General features: G+C 40.3%; 1 protein-coding gene across 1 annotated transcript; it reads left to right on the top strand.

The window, feature by feature from the left end:
* The first annotated feature begins 413 nt into the window (after positions 1-413).
* LOC109482802 (alpha-(1,6)-fucosyltransferase-like) lies at positions 414-21,488 on the top strand. Its single transcript, XM_019785642.1, has 10 exons — positions 414-574; positions 11,990-12,270; positions 14,763-14,884; positions 15,623-15,809; positions 17,259-17,373; positions 17,919-18,156; positions 18,721-18,967; positions 19,742-19,918; positions 20,172-20,322; positions 21,153-21,488. The coding sequence occupies exons 2-10, from the start codon at positions 12,080-12,082 to the stop codon at positions 21,474-21,476; spliced, it is 1,752 nt and encodes a 583-aa protein (XP_019641201.1). The 5' UTR covers positions 414-574; positions 11,990-12,079; the 3' UTR covers positions 21,477-21,488.
* Positions 21,489-22,483: the final 995 nt, after the last annotated feature.

Raw genomic sequence — 22,483 nt, 5'->3', positions numbered from 1 at the left:
TTGCGTGTGTGTTGTTAGCATTATATCTATACATGATGTATTGTCATTGTCTTTACCATGCAATTTTAGGTGATCCCTTTATTTCTTATGTTCATAAACGTCGCCTGAAAAAAATGCGCGTGAATAAACTAACGTGGCGCGTGAATAAACGGTCATAAATGTAAATGGCCAATGAATTAAAATGAAACAGGATTTTATCCTCTTAGTGCGATGTGAAAAGAATTATGCCGTTAAGTTGGTTTCCTCTGTGTCTGTCAATAGCGAAATTCGAAGTCAATGAGGACCAGATTATACTGTTATACATATCGATTTACGTGACGTGACGTCCGACGTCACCCGGATACAACGGAACTCCCCCTAACATTTTACCCAGCATCCCCTCCCCTTCCGCTGCACTCTCAGCATCAGCGGAAGTAGGTGAGAGGAGGGAGACCGAGATCGGCCGCCTCTCTGCCAAGCTCAGCCCTATCTCTTCAAGTTCTACAAGAAAACCGCGATGGTCAACCCTTCCGACTCACCACAGCTTCTCGGCTGCAGCTGACTGAAGGCAGGCAAGGAAACGGTGGCTCTCTGGGTAGGTTGAATGTCGCTGACCATCTGTATAACGGTTGCTTGTTGTACAAAGTGTGTGTGTGCAGCAACTGAGCAAGACATGCATCCTTGATTTGTAATAATAAATTGTTTTTAGTCCTCCACAACCAGTGTCGGTTTGCGATCGTAATTTCCATGGCCAGTTGTAAACGTATAAACGTGGGCAAGCTAGATGCTTTCTGTAGATTATCAGTATCGGCATGCTTACGTATACGGAACTACCGCCGCAAAATCATGACCTGTTTGCTTTGGGGAAAAAAATGAAAGTGCTACTGCGATAACTGGTCTCAAAGAGATCCGGCCGGTTAACCGTAACGTTTTGTTTTGCTTAGATTAAAATCTCAACAAAACACCGTTTAGTGTAAAGTCTGTTGCTTACGTGTCTCCATAGTTGTGAGAACAGCTGCATGTAACATACTACTAAGTAATTATGCTTTGCCAAAATTCATAACGGGACCTCACTAGCTAGCCACATGCCACAGTTTCACATGTACAGTATGTGGTGCTTGGTGCTTGGCTATATAATTCTCCTGCACCACTTGCGTGCAGATATCAAAAACGTTTAGAATGCCAAACGAATGCTTGAACTATAAATCGAACTATAAATTGAAGGATAAATTGTTACGTTTTCTAGATACCCAGTGTTGTTACAAACGGCTCTCTTCCGGACACTTATAAAGACGTTTTGGCTTCCAACATCTGCTTGGAGATAACAGTCAATTGTAATGTACTGTGTGTGCAAAGTCTTGATGTTTCACATAAATGCAAATGAGAGTCACGTATTAAGTAGTGTTTACACTTAGAGTCTTACTCTTAGACTGTCGTCAGAAGCTACTTCAAAATACAGTATTATTTTACATTCTGTATCTGTAGCTGTACAGCCGGTATAACCGCCCTTCGGCGTAACACACTAGCTACCAAGGGGGTCCAAAAAGAACCTCCTTGATGCTACCAAGGTCTTATGATTTATGATGTTGTTTGGTATGTCCATTCATTTGTCACCTGCAGCTCCGGGTTTTGGGGCCTCAGGCTTTCTCACAATGGGGAGCTGCTAATTACCTTATTAGCAGGACAGTTAACGTGTCACTGGTAACAGATGACTTCCAGTTGTGTCCTGTCTTCAATGGCCTTCACAATGGATGATCTAATTGATTTGATGAAAATAATGGGATACCCACAGAGAGTTCGAACAATGCCATTAGAACAATACCATGTTCAATCTTGTGAAAACGCTTCATTATTTGATGCACGATTGAGCAAGAAACATCTGTTTGACAATTTTGTTACGCAGTATTTCTAGAGGAAGGTGTCCAGTTTTGATATTACCAATGAGGTTTTATTTTGAACCTCCTTGATGTAACTCTATATTTTGCTGATTATATAAAAAAAAGGAGCTTAAAATAAAAGCTCAAGTGATCAGTTTTATATAAGCTCATTGGTAACAGTGAGTAGAGAGGATCTGTTGTTGACCAGTATCAAATGTCACATTTTAATTTCCTGTATTGCACATATTAGTAGCTTGCATTATGGACTTCAGGGCTTAAAATCCTTTTCTTCTGAGTACATGCACTGGTGTAGATAAGATTGAAAATTACTTGTACCAGACAGATTTTACATGTACCAGTGTCTATTCACAATTTAGAAAGTAAAGGATCGAACTAAAAACTGCTCAGAAACCAATTAATGCAACTATTTCTCTTCAGTATACCTCATAGGTGGTTTCAGTTAATGTCGCAAATAAAAACATACCGCATACACCTACATTTGCATATACATCCATTACAAGGACCAGTGTAGGTAGATATCAGAAATACATACTGTACTGTACACAGCCCAATTTTACCTGCACTAACCTGCATATGTAAGGGATACTGTATTTCGAGCCCTGTTCTTGATAGCCTATGACTAGTATGAGTACCGTTTTTTGAATGGTAAATTTAACCTGAGAATATAGGATACAAGATCCACAGTGTGACCACATGTAAATCAGGTGAGGTTCTGTTAATACAGGTGTATCAGAGAGGTAAGGAAGGAGGTGTGTTACATATTCATTGTGTTCAAGAACTGAAGAAGTGTTCTTGGGTCCAGTCAGAAGAGGCTGTGCAGCTGCAATAGACAGGTTAGAGAGGGGTTCTCGTTTGTTTTTTTCATACTTGTACTTCTCCCAAGCAAATTATGGTTTCATCTAAATTAATGCCATGATTTTTATCCTTAAGCAGCTGTACATGTACGTGAGCATATGAATCTGGCAAAGCCAAAAACTCACCGACCATCATAATAGTCTTCAGCATATCAACTTTTGTTCAGAAAACTCTTTAATAATAATATGCTGATAAACAGAAGCCTCAACATAATCGTTGCAAATGGGTGGGATTAGGCTTTGCCAGATTTAAAAAAAGAATATACATTTGTACAAAGCATCTGGATCAAGGATTTTTAAAGGGATTTCTGGAAGTACGATCCATGCATCGCAAGATTACATGGCAGCTGCCCAGAAGACTAGAAATATAAGAAACAGGTACATTTTCATGATTCGCCTTGGGAGAGTGAATTTTCTCCCTCGTATTGTTGCCTCAAACTTTTCAATGTGTTTTGATAAACCAGACAGTGAGTGAGTGAGTGTGAGTTTGAGGTTTAGTTAGGAAGCTTGAATGATTTTCAGGACAATTAGTTTTCACTCAGGTGAGACAGAAAGCCCTCTGGCTAGATAGCGGAACAAAAGCTTGCGTTTCACCTGGCTTACTTCAAATAGTACTGTCTACTGGGCAGTTTTGTTTGTTCGAAACTGTAACAGTTTTCAGATTCTGTCAAAGTTTAATCTATATTCTCCCACACAGCTACTTTTTACCTCCATAGAAAATGGAGGTATTGTTTTGGGTCTGTCTGTGTTTGTGTGTGTGTTTCCTCATATGTGGTCAGTGTAACTTGAGAAGGATGGATTCATTGTAATGATATTTGATACGTGGATAGGTCTGGGGAACTCCTGGCAACTTTCTTTGGTACTGCAGCAAAACATCTGGTTTTTATATGTTTACTTGGCCTGGTTTGTGTTGTCCCTGACCTAAGGGAAAGTTGTTCCTATATCCCAGTGTGGGAAGAACTGGCTTATTATTGAGTTAACCTTTGGCACACTGAAAGTTCTCTATTGTTTATTTGGTCTGACAGCAAGGAGAAGGTTAAAATGCTTGCACTTCAAACAACTTTGTCTATGCACTAATGCAATACTTAATCTGTGCCCCCAAGCCAAATGCTGTCAAAGATTACACCTTACAGGCTGGATCTCATGTATGAAAATGCTCTTGCTAATAGAGGTGGATTTGCGTTTATGGAATGGGTCCAGGGTCAAGTTTCAAACATCTGGCACGAATTCTGCTTCCCCATAACACGTGTACAACTTGTTGTTTGTATGTCAAGGATTCTTTCCATAGACAAGGCTACTGGTGTTTCAACACCTTAACCAGCTGTCCTAACAGATTCTTAGCTTTTAAGTCTGTACTTAACAGCACATCGGCAGAATGTACTGCACCTAGGCAAAAACCAGATTTTTCAAGGATTTTGTTTGATGTTTGGTGAATGTTGAATCAGAATGTTGCTAATGTTGCCTAGAATATCTTTTCTGACACAACATTTGAAAACTATCATCCTAAAATGCACAGACATTCCAATGAAGTGCTATGCACAATACATTGTGCATTACAGGTTTCGCACAGGCACAACTTACATTCTGCCGAAGTGCACTTACATGTTTTTCCAGCTATGATATGAAATGTTTGTTACTACATGTAACTGTTACATGTTATTGAGCTCAGGGAAGGTTTCTTCTTTTCCCCTGGGAGGTTTGGACTGTATACCCAATGTTGTCAGAGGTACAGTGTTGAGCCGCTGTACTTTGTAAACATTGTGGTTGTGTTGTACCCATAAATCACCTGGCCTGTAAAACTAGGTACTGTGAGTGTGAGCTGTCAATATTGTTGTGCCTGAGTTGTTCGAACTGCAGCCTGTAAAAACCAGTATTTTTTGTCTGTTTTTCCATTACTTGATGGAATTTTGCCACTCATGATGGACAGAAATTTTGCCCAAACTATGATCATCTTACTTTTTAGATCTTTTATCGAAGTTTAAAGACATGGAAAGAGATGTTATTAAACTCTTAGTAAGCTTAGTCCACCAGCCAAATTTACCACCCAAAATGTGGGAAATAGCATTTTATTTAAATTACTGTAATAGATGGTCAGATTTCAGGTAAGATTTCAATGACTCAGTGGTCGAAATACTTTTTTTCAGTGCTCTGCAATATTGCAGAAGAGTCAAAATTTTGTTCTGCAATTTGGAAATACTTTCTGCAAATACACAAGCCTCCATACTACAATCTTGCAAGTTTATAAGCATGAACTATTGATTGATATGCAAATTAGTGAAAACAAATTTTTTGAAGTCCACAAGGAAACAAAAGATAAACAAGTCAAGACAAGGTTGATGTAAATTAGTGAAGAAGCTCCTGTTGTTTCAGAACAGGAGCTTATAAGTGTTGTCTGTCCTTGGGGCCAAGAGCACCAAATCCCAAGTGCCAATTTTTCCTTCTGCAAAATTGCAGATTGTATAAATTTTTCTTCTGCAATCTTGAAAATCTATCTGCAATTGCAGACTGCAGACAGGTATTTCGAACACAATATGTGTTCCAGGGGGGCATGTCCCTCCCTCAAACTGCCCTAGTATGTGCCTTTGGCAGTCAACATGATGTTGTGTCAAGAAAATTGAGATAACAGAAAAAAAATTCAGGCTGGCTAGAACACTGGTGCAAATAAACAAATAAAAATACAGATATTTCACAATTGAGTGTACCCATTTCTTTTTCCAGATGTCACCAGTTGATAAGAAAGTCTATATAAGATATTACTGTTTTAGACTTTTATTTTCCAAAAGCTGGAGTGACAAGGAACACAACAAAGAAAAAAGTATGGATATCCGTCAATATTTGGCGAAACTATCCACAGAAATATTACTTAAAAATGCCCTATTTTTTATGTTACCAGCCGTCATTCAGTTTTTTCACATTCTAACCATTGCAGCAGAGATCACAAAACGTAGTTGCTACCTTAAAATTTCTTGTTCTGTACAAGCAGCTATATGCCTGTTAGGAAAAGGAGGTACAGTCACTGTGTCTCTTCAATGTAAGGCCACACCGCCATAATTTTATGGATGACATCCGCACGCGCATTGATTTTCGCCTGTTCTCACCAAAAAAAAAGATCACGTTGCCCGAGTCTCTGAGGCTATAGGCCTGGGTAGTCCATGGTAGTTAGCGACAATACGGAGCCGATGGTAACTCTGGAGGATGACACTCAGGCTGCCGAAGGTTCAGTGCCAATTCAAATTCCGTGCAAAGCCAGCATGTGCCGGCTTGTCGTATATGTCGCTATGTACTGTCGCAAATCCACAATACCAGCTTTGTATTCCTGTGGTTTAGTATCATTTTCATTTTTGGCCGGAATGTTTTTTTATTCGCCCGCGCGCACTAGTTTGGGGGTCTTCAGAGGATGTCATCCATAAAATTAAGTCAGTGTGGCCTAAGCGTCGGCTGTCTAATTGACAATTCCCATGCTGAATCAAAGTATGTTCACAAGTGATAAATCATGTCGGCATGTTCCATCTCCTAGCTGCATTTTTCATGACACGCTCCATATCAAATTCATTATTTCCTGTTACAGAACAAATTGGGTATTTGCGTCAGGACAGGTAAGGAATATGTTAGACACAATATTAACAAGGCTTGAAATCGCCTCTTTTAATCCGCAGTTTTTATGCAAACATTCACAGGTAAAAACTTTTTGTCAACATTTTCTTCACTGTTTTTAAAGGTGCCCAATGCACTTGCTAGGGCTTGAAAACCAGACATTTCAAAGTCAATATTCTATAATATTCACTTATCTACATACTAAGTTGATACGACTGTATGCCACTGCGTATCTCTAGCATAACTATCATGGAGCAAAAATGCTGAAAATTATAATGGAAAACAGTTACTGGACCAGTAGGATCCTGGGCTGATTTTTGGGGTACCACCCAGAAAATTAAGGATCATCTTGGGGGTTGTTTCTGCACCATTTTAAACGCCCAATACTGATGCAAACGTGCTAATGTGGGGCAGTATGTGTCAATATCATACAGATTGCCTTATTCAGAACATCCCACTTTTGCAGCCCTGAAATTACATTCGATGGTTTCAATAACTTTGAATGCGAGCAAAGATAGACACAGCCATTGGCAGCTGTGCTACTGTTAGTTGAGGCCGTGAACCAGTGGGAAATTGGTTGTACCCAGGCAGGGAAATCCATTTGTCACCTGGTGGACCGTACCCCACGAATTTCCCCCTTGACGTCAGTGTTTCATCGGAGCGGGGACAGAAATGGTGCCTGCAGAATTGTGATATCCATCATTACTGCAGCCGTGCGTGGTGACAGTCTGAAGTGGTCTGGGAACATACAGCAGGAAGAGGTATGGGGGAAAATTACATGTAAGGTTACATGTAGACAAGTCTTTGTAGCTATCAGGGCTGGAAATCCCACCTACACATGCAGGTTAGTGCAAGTAAAATTGGAGCTGTGCAGGTATTTCTGATATCTACCTGTAAGTAGCCTGTACTGGTCCATGTACCAGGTTTATATTATATATGTAAATGTAGGATTTTTATTTGCTGCATTGAGTACTAAAGAAATAATGTCAATGTTTTTGAACAGGTTTATGATCCATACTTCTTAAATTTTGAATAGTGCAGGTAAAATTTGTCTGGTGCAGGTAACTTTCAATGTTACCTGCACCTTTGCAGGTTTTTGAAGCCCTGCATGTACATTTTGTACAGTGTACATATGGTCTATGCACTATGCATATAACTAGTGCTGCTGCATAATTTCTGCTGGCCATTTTAATCATTGGCTCAAAATACTCAAGTGCGTATTTGTGCACACAAACTTGGAGCTGTGTGGCTAGTTTTTAAACTGTGGGTGTACCTAAATTTTGTGTAGGGTTACAATATATTATTGACATTTGTGTGACTGTGTGAGAAAAATGATAGTAGAACCTTTGTTATATCTTTTGTTAAAAGTTGTAAGTTAGAACTTAGAATAATCTAGGCTCAATGCAATTTTTCAAACCTTGAAACAATGTTATGTGTTAATCTTACTCAGATTTTTTCAGTGCACCATCATTTTTAGGTTAGATGCACTGAAGTGCACCGATATATTCCCCAAAAGAAACTTCAAGCCCTGCATTTGGAACATGTCCAAGCAATTACTGCTTCCGTGGCACAGATAGGAATTCAATATCCTTTATCATGATCAACATGAATTTTAGGGCGGCTGTGCCAGAGACATGTGTAGCATCTCAGCATCTTTCATTAGGGCATTGCTGTGATTAAATCCTATGTTGGAAATGGCAATTATATTACATGTAGTTGATAAAAGGAACCTGGAAAGGAAAGAAGATAGTGACTCAACTGTAGGGTTTAATGATATGAGTCTAATAAAAAGTTGGTTCATGACTTTCAGGTTGTTTGGACTCAGTTCTTGGATGTTATTCCAAGTCAGACCCAGTCCAGCTAAACCAGTACCCATCCCTAGTTTAGACTATAGTCCAGTGAGCTCCTATGAAGTATGCAATCTGCAGAGTAATGTGGATCCATTCTGTTGAAATGATTATAATTTGATGCTCTCTATCTCGTATCTGAAATCTGTAGCTGCAATGATAGGACTGTGACCCTTTAGTACATACCTGATGTCTATCTGCTTCTCTGTCAGTAGACAAAGTGTCTTGTGAATTTTTTATGAGGCATAGGATGATTGTTGTGAACCTGGATGACTACAGATAAAGCTTACAATACATTCATCCTAGAGAGCATCAGAATTTTTTCTTTAAATTGACCCCAGATATCACCTGCAAATGCAGGTTAGTGCAGGCATTCCTGAAGACCTGTACCTATAACGTGCAACTACCAACTACACTTTTCCAATATGATCCACAATTTGAATGGTAGGATTTGTCTAGTACAGGTTATCCTGCATATATAACCTGCATCAGTGCATGTAAAATGGTCTGTCTGCCTTTTTGAAGTTCTTCCGTGAGGTGTAGCGAGGTCTTTTAATTCACCATTAATCATAGCAGGCCCACTCTATTTCAATGTTAAGCGTTGTCGTTAAATCCTTGTAAAGCCTAATTGGTCACTTTTTTGATCCTATGCGTAGGCGAGCCTGATATTTAAGAAGAAGGTCATGTTTTGGGTAGCGCGTGTGTCTGTCTGTGTGTATGTGTGAACACAATAAGTTTATGGCCTGGTTGGATTGTATACATGTATACGTAGGAGGGCCTTGATGACACCTCAAAACGAACAGATTTTGGGCCCCCTGGTGGCCTGTTAGAATACTGCAGTACAACCTCTGGTTTTGGTTTCTCTTGATCTTAACATGCTTGGGTCACAAATTTTGGTTGGCAGATAGCTCTGGTGCTTGGGACCAAGTAACATGAGTTTGGACCACCTAGCAGCTTGTTCTGGAACTGCAGGGCAGTTTGTTTAGAAATCTGCTGAATCATAGGCTATTGGAATGATAAAATCTCAGTATGACAGATCGATAGATAGATAGGGAGACAGTCTGTTTTCAGGTCATGTGTTTTGAAGGGTGAGTCAGGTTGTCTGAGGGAGCAGGTGTGATTTGTATTGATTTTTATTTGGAAATTGCAAGTATATGATTGATCGGTTCACGCCACATAGAAACCTCAGCACTGCTCCATCATAGACCTATAAGTAACTAGACAATGATGTGTCATCTCAGAGAAGGAGGATTGAATAAGGCTGCATCAAATTGATTTGTTGGTTCTCAGATTTTTTTGGAAAATATATGAAGCGACAGCAAAAAATAAAAGATAAAGACAGGCCTAGACTATGATAGCCCCAAATGCTATGACATCATACCAGTCAGGTTTATGATTTAAACAATGTTTCTAACCTTTCTCCAAACCATGGCATTGATAGATTGAAAAAAATGTAAGTAGACATCAGAAATACCTTTTTACAATTTCACCTGTACTTAACTGCATATACCCAGTACATGGACCAGTGCAGGTTAGGTGCAGGTAGATATCAGAAATACCTGCACAGCTCCAATTTTACCTGCACTAACCTGCATATACCCAGTACATGGACCAGTGCAGGTTAGGTGCAGATAGATATCAGAAATACCTGCACAGCTCCAATTTTATCTGTACTAAACTGCAGGTGGCATTTTGAGCCTTGTTCACTGCAACAAAATGGCACCCTTTCAGTTTCACGATTTTGAAATAACAGTTGGATTTAGCAGGAAGTGCAAACAAATTATTCTCACAAACAGAAACAGATTGAGGCTTTGTGGTTGAAAGGTTGTGCACCCTGCTTTTGTCTTCTCATTCAATCAGTTCTGTAGCAGGTGGACAATCCAGGCTGTCACGTGCCCTTTGTGTAGGATGGCAGCATCAATATTTTCATTGTCAGTCAGGCTGAAACGGTAGAATAACAAGTCACGGCTCTTGGTACAGGCTAGGTACGTGGACATGCAGGTATATGGATGTAGGCATTTAAAAGGTAAAGATTTTTTCAGTTTTCCCAGTTATAGTTGCAAAGATTATAACTACAGATTCACATGTCCAGGAAAATCTTTCTTGTTTTTCATGCACATTTTTGTCACGTAAAATTGTATGTATACGTAATTTTTGACTGCACTTGCATCAGTGCAATCAAGTAGTTTTGTGGATTACTAGAAGTATCCAGTAAATGATAGGAAAAGGTTAACAATAAATCAGTTTCCAGTGTGTTATATTTATTATGGAAAATAACTGCCCCTTATGGACCTAGACAGCAGTTACTGAAAAGTGAACTTTATTTTTATGGTTAAAATATGTGCTAGCATTCTTCCTGAAACTTAACGTTGTGAAAGCAAAAAATTGGTGCTACAAATTTTTCCTCTTGTACAAATGTGCATCTTTACATAATTTGAACCCTGCATAATAATAATATATATATAGTTCCAGTTTCTGCAAGTTTTCTTATAATTTTCCGAGCAGTCCCGGCAAATATTATTGAATTATTAAAGCCATTCAGTAGTCCTTTGTCCCTTACCGTCTCTTTAAATAAAAAAAATGTATAAGACATGGCCAGCCATTCCACATTTAATGGTTCTTACATGTGCTGTGGGAAGATCAAGTCCACATTATTGATCCATATTGTAGAAAGTCTTGGCCAGGAGCCACGTGTGGTGAGAGGTCAGGTCAGAGTGGCGGGGAGGGGCGGCTTTATTGGGTGCAGTCAGGGCACACATGTCTCTTTCCCACTCATAAATTGGTAAACTGGGAACTATCATATATATTACATTACATGTAGCTGTGTCAGAGATTTCTGATATGAGAAGAAGGTATGTATGAAAGGTTTTGCTGCAAAAGAAGTGTTTGTGTGGCTTGATTTCTGTTGGTTCATGATAGACCAAGGGATGGATGGATGCTCATTTTAAGGTTCAGATAAGAAGGATTCAGGGATTTTGCTCCGTAAGCGTGCATGTCATTTCATGACGTACAGATCTTTCATGGCCAGTTGGGAATCAAATGCACTGCGTATGAAGTATATATCACTGTATATCATGGGGCTGGTAGGATTTGTAGCCGACATTATGAAAGATGTGTAGAATCTTTTCAAACATTAGATATCCATCACTTGGACTATCAGCTTAGCCTGGTTACCAAACCTATTATAGCTCCCGAGTCCTACATCCTCTCCGCAAATAGTGGAGAGGATGTAGGACTCGGGAGCTATAATAGGTTTGGTAACCAGGCTACTATCAGCTGGCTTCAGTTAGAAGACTGGAGGGGGTTCTACTTCTAGACATTGTCAAGGCCATGATCGTAATATTTTGTCTTAGACCCAAGCCATGCCTGTAGCTATTTGCAAGACAGACTACAATGTAGCTGTTTTCCACAGTAATGTTTGTTGGAATTTATAGCATAAATTGCGTCAAATTTCAAACAGAGAGCTGTCACTGTAGTCTGGCAGTACCTGTCAGAACATACTGTGCCTGCCCAAAACCACGGTCTCTGTTTTCTATTTGGTCAACATTGCAACCAGAATTTTATCTGTTGCATAAGATATCTTTTCCCAACATGGCATTTGAAAACCACAGACAGGATATCATCCCTAAATACACAAACAAAACCTGTGCTATACAGGTATTACGTTTCTAATTTCTGCAGGTTAGTATGCTCTGCCAACATGCTACTATTGCATGTGTGTTTGCCTAATTTTATAAGAGGAGTGATTTTGTGCTCCTAACAGTAACATGGCATTCTAGGTAACTTGAGTGTTTGTTTGTTTGTTTGTTTCCTTCAGGTAATGACAGGATTAGGAAGTAGGAACTGAGGACACGTCATCCTAGTGTCCGGGGCCGACCGCGGCCGTGCCGTCCGCCCGAGCGTAACCATGGGAACCATGATGAAGTTCCTGCTGCTGACCCTGGCGCTGTGGCTGCTGCTTCTTGTCTACATGCTCGGCAACTTCTACACCGGCGACCCCTCCGCCAAGTCCTCCCACGACCTGGCCCGCGCGCTGGCCGAGCTGGAGAAGATGAAGCAGCAGAATGAGGAGCTTCGTCGAATGGCGGACGAGCTCAGGTACGTTTTTGTTACTGTAAATCGCTTTATATTCGCAGTAGCAAAAAACACAGAACAAAGAACACGCACAATGGACATGTTTGTGGAACTTATTATACATTCGCGGTGTCAGCAGGTGCAGCAAAAATTAAGTTTGTGAATTATTTGTTGACGGTAATGATGAGTTCGCTGTACAGACGTGACCGTAAAAACTGTGAATATAAAAGTACTGCAAAAAACTTCAGATCTACAGTTACTGTACGTCCGGGTTAAACTGTGCCTGTATACAGGGCTGCAAACCTGCACTGGTGCAGGTAACGTTGAAAATTACCTGCACCAGACAAATTTTACCAAATTCTTGACTTAGAATCTAAAGGTTCTAGGTTGTGAATCCCTAGCAGGCCTCACTGTTGTGTCCTTGGAAAAGGCACTTTACACCAGGTCCTATCCCCCCCTCCCCCCACACAGATACTCAACTCGGGTGTAAATGAGTACCTAACAAGAATCAGTTAGGGACATCCTCTCATATAAGACATGAAGCCGGAGGTGTTTGAGGAGAGCCACATCTTGAGCATGTTAAAAATCCCAATGCACTCATGGAAAAGAGTAGCTATAGGGATCCTTCTCTGTGTGAGTGGTGCAAACCTTACACTAGTCTTATCTTATGCAGCTTGTACTTCAACTGTACAAAACTAGAGTGTTGTGCCTAAACTAAAGGCAGTTTATCAGTAAAGTGAAACAAACAATTCATACTTTTAATTAATAGATACCACAGGGGAGATAAGAGACTCATTGTGAAGTATTTGATTTGAAGGAAAGTTTTTTATGTGAATTATTGATGTGTCGTCTTCATAGCAAAGTTGTATTTCCCTGACCCAGAGTCGTATCATATGCCCCAAATCACACTCACAAGCCGCTTTACATCTCTCTTTATAAGTAGATTTGTAGCAGCTGCAGAGTGAATTGATTTAGGACATGGATAAATCCTGGCAGGAATTGGACATATAAATATTTAAAGACCCTTTTGTGTTCCTGGGTCAAGAGAGGGCCTGCAATAAATGCCAGGTATAATTTGCTCCCAGGTTAGCCGCTATGACTCAGGTGACCTCGTAGAGCTCACTAAATTAGGTTCAGGTGGAAATTGCCTTTTCCCCATCATATTGGGATTTTGTTCCATGTGAATTGTAGTAGTCATTATGCTTCAACTTAATTCTGCTAGATTCTAATGTCCTGTGGACATGTCACGTACCTCATACCGGCTCAGGAAATAACAAGTCAGTTATTATTTATGTAAAGGGATGGCTACTTCTAACTACATGTACATGTACCAGAGTTATCAACCAAGGGTTGCTTTTTTTCTCAAACTTCGTTTTCTATTATGTACCTATGTATCTAAGTACCAGATTTAGTGACCAGAAGGATCACTTTTTCCCTAGAACTATCATAGAGTGGAACTCGCTGCCAACAAGTACAGAAGTTAGGGTCATCCCTGCCATATTTGATCATATTAGATTTCTGGGTAATACCGGGATGCATAGAAAATAAAGTGGGATTTACAAAAAGATGGGATGAACTTTTTTTCCTAGAACTATCATTGGAGTGGAACTCGCTGCCAACAAGTACAGAAGTAGGGTCATCCCTGCCATATTTGATCATAGTAGATTTTTGGGTAATACTGGGAGGCATATAAAATAAAGCGGGATTTACAAAAAGATGGGATGAACCAATACTACCCCAGTTGTCGCGTAAACTTAAAGCAACTATTACTGGACCTACCAGACATTGTTATTGGTTCATCCCTTTTTTCGTGCAGTGCCAAGTGAGGACATGGCTATAGTATAAAGTGCCTTTCCCAAGGGCACGACACTGGGTACCTGCCAGGGATTCAAACTCAGAACCTTTAGATTCAACAATGCTTAAAACAAGACCACCTTGTGCTTATTATTATAAGGATGGTTAAAACAAGCACCAATTCCAGTAGGTTAAAACAAACAGTTGTATGTTAGTGTGTTATTTTCAAAGGTCACCAAATTGTTTCCAGTTCCCCTGTGATTTTAACTGTACAGCAGCACTTCACATCTACAGGGCTCGAAATACTGGGTGCATGTGCACCTTAGTGCACCCAAAGTGGGAGCTGTGCACCCAATTTATTTCTGTGGGTGCACTAGTGCACCCAAATATGTTTGTACGTATGTTGTTTTTTTTACATGATACTAAATGTATTGTTACAGTAGTATACAGGATATCCTTAGAATCTGTGAGAAAAATAATTTTGTTGTAGTAGTTTTGTAAGATTTTGAAGTTAACTCCCATTTCAGATTCAAGCTCAGAAGACGACCAGTGAGATCTGTAATTAGGTTTTGTTGTGTATGGTGCACCCAAAAACTTTTTGTGCACCTAATTCTTTAGGTTGGGTGCACCAGTGCACCTATTCCCAGAAATGAATTTCGAGCCCTACATCTATATTGGTTCCTAGTCAGAGTAAGTGTCCTGTTGCCCCCCCAACCCTCCAGGGTGTCTGCTCGTGACCTACACCATGACCAGGTACAGATGTCTCAGGATGTGGACAGAGTATCACTCCTACAGGAACAACTGGCCAAGTGTGAGAGCGATGCCAACAGTAATAAACAACAAGGTAAGACTTAAAGAGAAATAATCTGTTCTCCAACAGTACTGAAAATGATTTGACTCTTCTACGAATTTTAGGCGCTATCTCTCTGTCTTTGTCAGCTATCTGACCCAAGTGCTGTATAAAATCATTGTACGTAATTTAACAATTCTGATGAACTTTCGTGCTAGAACAAGGCAAGGTATGTCAACTTTGACTTCGTTATCTCGAATTGAGACATACATAATACAACACGGTGTATTCTGAGGTACCAAGCCAACCACGGGTCAAATCGCCCAAAGGCCAGAGGGAGATCCAACCTGCAGAAGGGCTGAGATTGAGTGTGATGCGGAATATGTATTTTATCTAGGTACCTACCTGAGAAAAAACAACTTTTAATGCAAAATGCAGATGTTAAGAAAATTTGGTGTCCACTAACAAAAAATTGTTACAGCATCAATTCCTATGTCCAAATTCACTATGATCTGACTTTTCATCACACACGTGCCCATGCGTGTGTGATAACAGTTAGAACCCCATATGCATGTGATAAACCAAGTTATCACACGGGCCAGAACATTCGTATTGAACGTTATCACTGCCCAGTTCTATCCTGTTCTTACTAATAAGTAGATTGATAGATTTATTAATTCAATTAGATATATAAATGTGAATTTGGAATGATTTGATAATCTCAGAGTTTATGAGATGGTGACAAGATCTGAATGATGGACAAGATCCTAACAGTCAGCCTCCATTTGACAGCTCCAGCGGGAAGTCTGGACTATCCCAGCAAGAGACACGAGCAGCTGCAGAGGAAGGTGGAGAACGGCGTGCGGGAGATGTGGTACCTGGTCAAGGCACAGCTCAAACTCATGAAGTCTGACTCACAGGCGGCAAGCGTCACGGATAGGATAGACAACCTGCTGTCAGATCTGGGGGATCATCAGAGGTGGAGCTTCTTCTTTTTGTGATATGTGAACAATATGTATCGTTTAAAGTTAAAACTTTTCATCCAACACAAGGTAAATTATCTCACCTAGAGCTTTCGACCAGTCACTCTGGTCTTCCTCAGTAAAATGACCCAGTGGGGCTTGTCACATGGCTTCTTTGAAGTGTGATGTCAACACTGGGTCAAAGGTATCTGGTAGATGATGTTGGGCCAAGTCATGGGTGACATAACACTTCAGAGAAGCCACGTGACAAGTCTCATTGCGTCAGTCTACTAAGTAAGACCAGAGAAACTCGTTCGAAAGCTCTGGGTGAGAAAATGTACCTTGAATGTGTTGATTCAAAAGTTTTAGCTTTAAACAGGGAGAGAATGTATACTATAGACAGAATCAGGAAGAAATATATATAATGATAAATAAATTAAGAGATTCATAAGAACATTAATATTTCATGGAGGTTTGAGATCTTTGATTTCTTGTTACGTAATGGGTGTCAATAAAATGAATCAGATGTATTTCAGGCTGGGTGTGTCCCATAAGTATCTCTGACATGAGAATAAAGACTCTGTAGACTCAATATCTGGAAACTGTCAAGTGAAAATCCATAATGATGAATAGTTTCACAATGGACCACAAAAAAGAGAAGAGTCAGAGCATTATTGAACAACAGTGCGATATAACCAATCATAAGCCAACTTTTTGGATCAACATTCTTTAATGGATTACAAAGTCATTAACAGTGTTCGAAATACCTGTCTGCAGTCTGCAATCTGCAGATAGATTTTCAACATTGCAGAAGAAAAATTTATACAATCTGCAATTTTGCAGCAGGAAAAATTGGCACTTGGGATTTGGTGCTCTTGGCCCCAAAAACAGACAACACTTAAGCTCCTGTTCTGAAACAACAGGAGCTTCTTCACTAATTTGCATCAACCTTGTCTTGACTTGTCTATCTTTTGTTTCCTTTTGGACTTCCAAAAATTTGTCTTCTCTAGTTTGCATATCAATCAATAGTCCATGCTTATAAACTTGCAAGATTGTAGTATAGAGGCTTGTGTATTTGCAGAAAGTATTTCCAAATTGCAGAACAAAATTTTGACTCTTCTGCAATATTGCAGAACACTGATAAAAAGTATTTCGACCACTGCATTAATGTTCTATCCTGGGAAAAAAATGTAGAGTATTCTTATGTCAAGTATGTCTGACTCACCAAACATGTCATGCTCTGAACCTTTGTAGTAATTTTGACACCCTTGCCTTTGCCTGTGAATTTTTTTATTTACAAATGAAGCATGAAGACTAACTGATCTATTATATAGCAATTTAAAAGAAGTTTTCCACAAAATATCTGATACTTACATATATTAGCTATAATAGAAGAATTAGTTCAAAGTGCTCTACACGCATTTTTAATTTGCTCAATGTTTTCTGTGTTGTTGTTTTTTTGTTAGAACAATTCTATCAGATACGCAGCAGCTGAGAGATGTAGATGGAGGTTTGGAGTGGAGAAGACAGGAGGCCCAGGCACTACAGGACCTGGTGCAGCGCAGACTACACTATTTACAGGTGTTTATCCCTACATGTTAACAGTGACCAATAAGTGCACGTCAGCAGAAAGTTCTGCACCAGTGCGAAATTCGGAAAATGTTGTGCATAGCAGTTCTGCAGAATATATTGTTTAACGTCTTGTTTCTGTATTTGAGGATTAAAACCGAAAGTGATTTTAGGGCTGTCAAACTGGATTTTCAAAGTCAATTTACTGGTCATTTTTTTAGTACATGTACTAAATAAGCTAAATTAACCGTATCTTATAGAATGCTGATGTCTGTGGGGCAAAAATGCAACGTCGCTGACGAAAAATGGTTGCTTGTTTCATAATATGGTAGGCTAGACTTAACTACTTATTATTGGCTTGTTATGGGGCTATTTTAAACACTTCATGTGTGCGAATACATGTAAATGGCAGTAAACATCAATATCAGACAGTTTTCCTGATCCAGAATATATATTGTTTTCTTGCATTGGATGCCATTGATACAGACATCTTCATTGTGGTAAATGGCATGTATGAAATCTCCTCATCTCACAACATTGTATGCACTGCGTTCCAGAATCCCAAAGACTGCAGCAAGGCCAAAAAGCTGTTGTGTAACCTGAACAAGGGGTGTGGGTACGGGTGCCAGCTCCACCATGTGGTGTACTGCTTCATGGTGGCCTACGGCACGGAGCGTACCATGATCCTCAACTCACAGGGGTGGAGGTACTCCAGCGGGGGCTGGGAGAAAGTCTTCCTACCGCTTAGTGAAACATGCACCGACCCGTCTGGGTCCTCTAGGGGGCCCTGGAAAGGTGGGTTCTGGAGAAGTCAATTCTGGGCTTAAAATCCTTTTTTTTGCGTACAGTACAGTACAGTTCTGGAATAACTTCTTGTCTACATGCATGCAAGTCATGCAAAATGTGATGAAAAGTTGTGAATTTCTTTATTGAAATGCGAGCAAAGGCTGTGCTAAAGCCTCGCGATTCTCGTTTTAAATTGCGTTTAGTTCTCATGTAAAATGCGTGTTTAGATGTTTGTGTAATCACAATCAATTGTGTGGTTATGCGTCATAGATCATTAGATGTAATGTAAGTGCATCTAATACTAATAGCTAATTGCATGCAGTTGTCTCGGCTTTTGCACAATTTTTAATCATGTTACACGGCTTTTTTGCAATTTAAATGCGATTTACATGTAACTTTTGCACGTTAAAAGTGAAAACCACATAACTAGTCATAACTGCAATACTTAATTCTTACTAATAGGCTATTGGGGAAATAGGGACCCACAAAAAATGACCACTATAGCCGGGTGACTACTGTACGAAGGTGACGGCTTGGTCCAGGCCTGACTGTAATCATGATATCATCCCACAGGTGAGGAAAAGTCCAAAGACACCCAGGTAGTGGAGATGCCCATAGTGGACAGTATCTACCCGCGGCCCCCGTACCTGCCCCTGGGCATCCCCCAGGACCTGTCGGATAGACTGCTCCGTCTCCACGGTAACCCGTCTGTGTGGTTCATCGCCCAGTTCGTGCTGTACCTGCAGAGGTACCAGCCCCACCTGCAGCAGGACATCGAGGAGACCGCACAGAGACTCGGCTTCCAACATCCCATCGTAGGGTCAGTCCCAGCTCTTCACTTCTGATAGGAGACAATAGGCGACAAGGATAGGGAAAAAGTAAAGCCCATATCATGCAATCAGAACCTTCCTACTGACCACCAACTAAGGTTGGATGAAGTCTGACCAGATTTAGGCCACACCTACATGATCGAATCAAATTTGAGTTAAATTTGACCCTGGAACATACCCAGAACATGGCTAACCTACTTTCGAACAACAGCCAACCACCAGGCCTCCCATCGACACCTGAATGTTTTAAAACATTACAGCTGAACAGTGATCGCTGACCGAACTCTAGCCAACCACAGCTGACCATACTCTGGACCATGGGACTTAGCCATGGTTAGGGGGAGTTTAACAATGTTCAGGAGGTCATATTTGGCTATGTGTGACAGTTGTAATTTGTAATAATAATAAAGAAGAAATTGAATTGTTGCAAATGTGTAAGAATTTCTTGCTAATTCTGTCTATATGCTACTGTCACTTCCTCCCAGCCTATGAGACCATTTTGACCTCCAATTCCACCCTCCTCCTGTTAGTCAGTTACATAATTTCCCTCTCACTTCCTGTGACTCTACTATATATAATTATTATATATAGTAGAGTCACAGGAAGTGAGAGGGAAATTATGTAACTGACTAACAGGAGGAGGGTCGAATTGGAGGTCAAAGTGGTCTCACAGGCTGGGAGGAAGTGACAATAACAGAATCAGCAAGAAATTCTTCCACATTCGCAACAATTCAATTTCTTCTTTATCCCATGATTTCCTTCAGTATTCATGTGAGAAGAACAGACAAGATTAACACAGAGGCAGCCTACCACAGTATAGCCGAGTACATGGAGTGGGTGGAGGAGTATTATCAGCTGCTGCAGAAATCAGAGGAGGTCCAGAAGAAACGGGTCTACCTGGCAACAGACGACTCCAGTCTGTTAAAAGAAGCTCAAAAACAGTAAGTCATATGTAAACGCATATAATTTACAGAACTGGAGAGTATAAGCTTGTTCATGGTTTAAACTGCACATTTTGAAATGTTGTATTGGAATGTACATCCCCTGTGATGGGCAAAATTCTTATGCATCGTCGACCAAACGTCGAAAATGTTTTTAAGAAAAATGTGAAAAATCCCGAATTCACATGTATGTTCTGCTGATGTGTTACTTGACTGTTTGTCATCATCATCACCTGTACCCTGTCCCCACCAGGTACCCTGATTATGAGTTTGTGAGTGATAACGCCATCTCCAAGTCAGCGGGGCTCAGCAGCAGGTACACGGACAGCGCTCTGCGGGGGGTCATCATCGACATCCACTTCCTGGCTCACTCTGACTACCTGGTCTGCACCTTCTCCTCTCAGGTGGGTACAGAGTCCTCCGAGTCACGCTGAAACATGTGTTGCAGATGTCTTGATTTTTTAAATCCAATTTTAATGTCATTTTTCCTTTAGACCAAGTGCAAGTCTTTTTTTTTAAGCAAGATTTTTACGGCTGGATGCCCTTCCTAACGCCAACCCAAACCATAGTAGGGCCCAGGATCCCTTTAACTGAGGGGGGGAAATATGTGTTAAGGGGACAATGTCTGGGTGCATGTCCGGACATGTCTGGGTCCAACCCTGGGGATTGAACCTGGGTCTCCTTGCTTGACAGTCGGATGCTCTACCACTACACCACCTTGAATGTTACAAATTATTTTCCCTGTATCTGTTAATACCCCTTCACAATCACACTTAATCTGAATCAACATGAATCAAGCAATATTCAAAATGCAGTCATACTGCTGCAGTTATAATACAGTTTGAGCAGCTGTTCAAATTCACTGCAATGATTCTGAGTATGACGATTTGAGCAATCTTGAGCCCTGTAAATTATTACGACACGTCTACTTCATGCAAAATGGCAAGTTTAGAATACCTTGCTTCAATCTACAATAGGACTGCCATGAACAACATAAATTGACACAGTGCAAAATCTTTCAGATTTGTTACAATGCAGTAAACAGAAATAACAGGATCCTTTTTCATGGCTTGTGTCCAACTTAAAATGATGCATACACTAAAACATCTTTATCATAATACAAAATGATACATTATAATACAACTAAAATATTTGGAGTAACCCTTTCTTACACATACATTATGTATATGGTATATTTTTGTTTAGATGTTTAAAAGGTCCTTTTCCTGCACAGGTCTGTCGGGTTGCTTACGAGATCATGCAGACCCTGAAGCCAGACGCGGCGGCAAACTTCCACTCGCTGGACGACATCTACTACTTCGGGGGGCAGGGGGACCACAACCAGGTCGCCATCGCCAAACACGAGCGGAGAAGTCAGCAGGAAATCTACCTGGAGCCGGGAGACGAGGTGGGCATAGCCGGGAACCACTGGGACGGGTACTCTAAAGGTGTGAACAGGAGAACACACAAGAGCGGGCTGTATCCGTCATACAAGGTGGAGGAAAAGATAGAGCTGGTCAAATACCCAACCTACCCAGAAGTGGAGGAGAACAGCTAACAGTGCTTTTTTTTGGTTAAAAAAACTGTCTTCGCTAAAAGCTACAGACCAATGGTCACAACATACATGTACTTCCAGAATACCAGCATGTTGGCTAAACGTACATGAAATACCTGTGTGAAACCCATGATGTATTGTGTATAGCACCTCAGAACGTCTAAATTGAGGTTGCATTTGTATATTTAAGGATGACACCCCTTCTAAGGTTTTCAAATGTTGAGTTGGAAAAGGTATCGTTTTCAACGGGCAAAATTCTGATGCAACATTGTTGATCAAACATCCAACGAAAACTGAGGAAAATCTGGGTTTCGCACAGGCGCAGTACATTCTGCCGGCATATACAGAGTCAGAATACCAAACCTTCAGAGGCACACCATGTAATATACGCCACATGTGTGTCCGTCTCTTCCCTAGGTCAACAAAATTTACACATTGCTTTGAACAGTGGTATAGAATTTGCTTGTTTGTTACTCTGTACTAGTATGCAGCACAGACATTTGCATAGTAGTAATGACAGTGACAAAATATTTTCAGTCAAAACACCCAGCACCTGTATAGCCAAAAGGGAAAAGATAGAAAAAATTAGTACTATGATTATGATTTTACCTCCAGATTGTGTACATATGGATACTGGAGTTGAAACTATAATGAATGTTTGATATCAGTATTAATGACACCTGGTCACAGTGAAGGTACCAATTGCATGGATAAGCCATCAATGCCAATTGAAGAAATCTTCAAGAAATGTTGTCATGATTATCTAAAGAAAGTAATAATTTGTGATGTATGTGTGATTGCATCAATGTAAATGTAACTCTAATGTAGAGTATTGTGGAATTCTAACAAATCATGGTGTAAATGTAAGTAACTATACAGGTACTACAGGTCAAAACTAGTAAAATCACATGTCTAGCAACAAAACAGGGAAAGTTCCTATGTCGTTTCTGTAAAGCATGCCTCTGCAACAAGGTCTGAAATGTAAAACCAGATGGTGAAATGTTTTCCTG

The sequence above is a fragment of the Branchiostoma belcheri genome, unplaced genomic scaffold, assembly GCF_001625305.1.
Source record: "Branchiostoma belcheri isolate BF01 breed outbred unplaced genomic scaffold, Haploidv18h27 scaffold60, whole genome shotgun sequence".
NCBI lineage: Eukaryota > Metazoa > Chordata > Leptocardii > Amphioxiformes > Branchiostomatidae > Branchiostoma > Branchiostoma belcheri.
The sequence above is the reverse complement of the archived record's forward strand: the minus strand, read 5'-3'. Positions and strand labels throughout refer to the sequence as shown.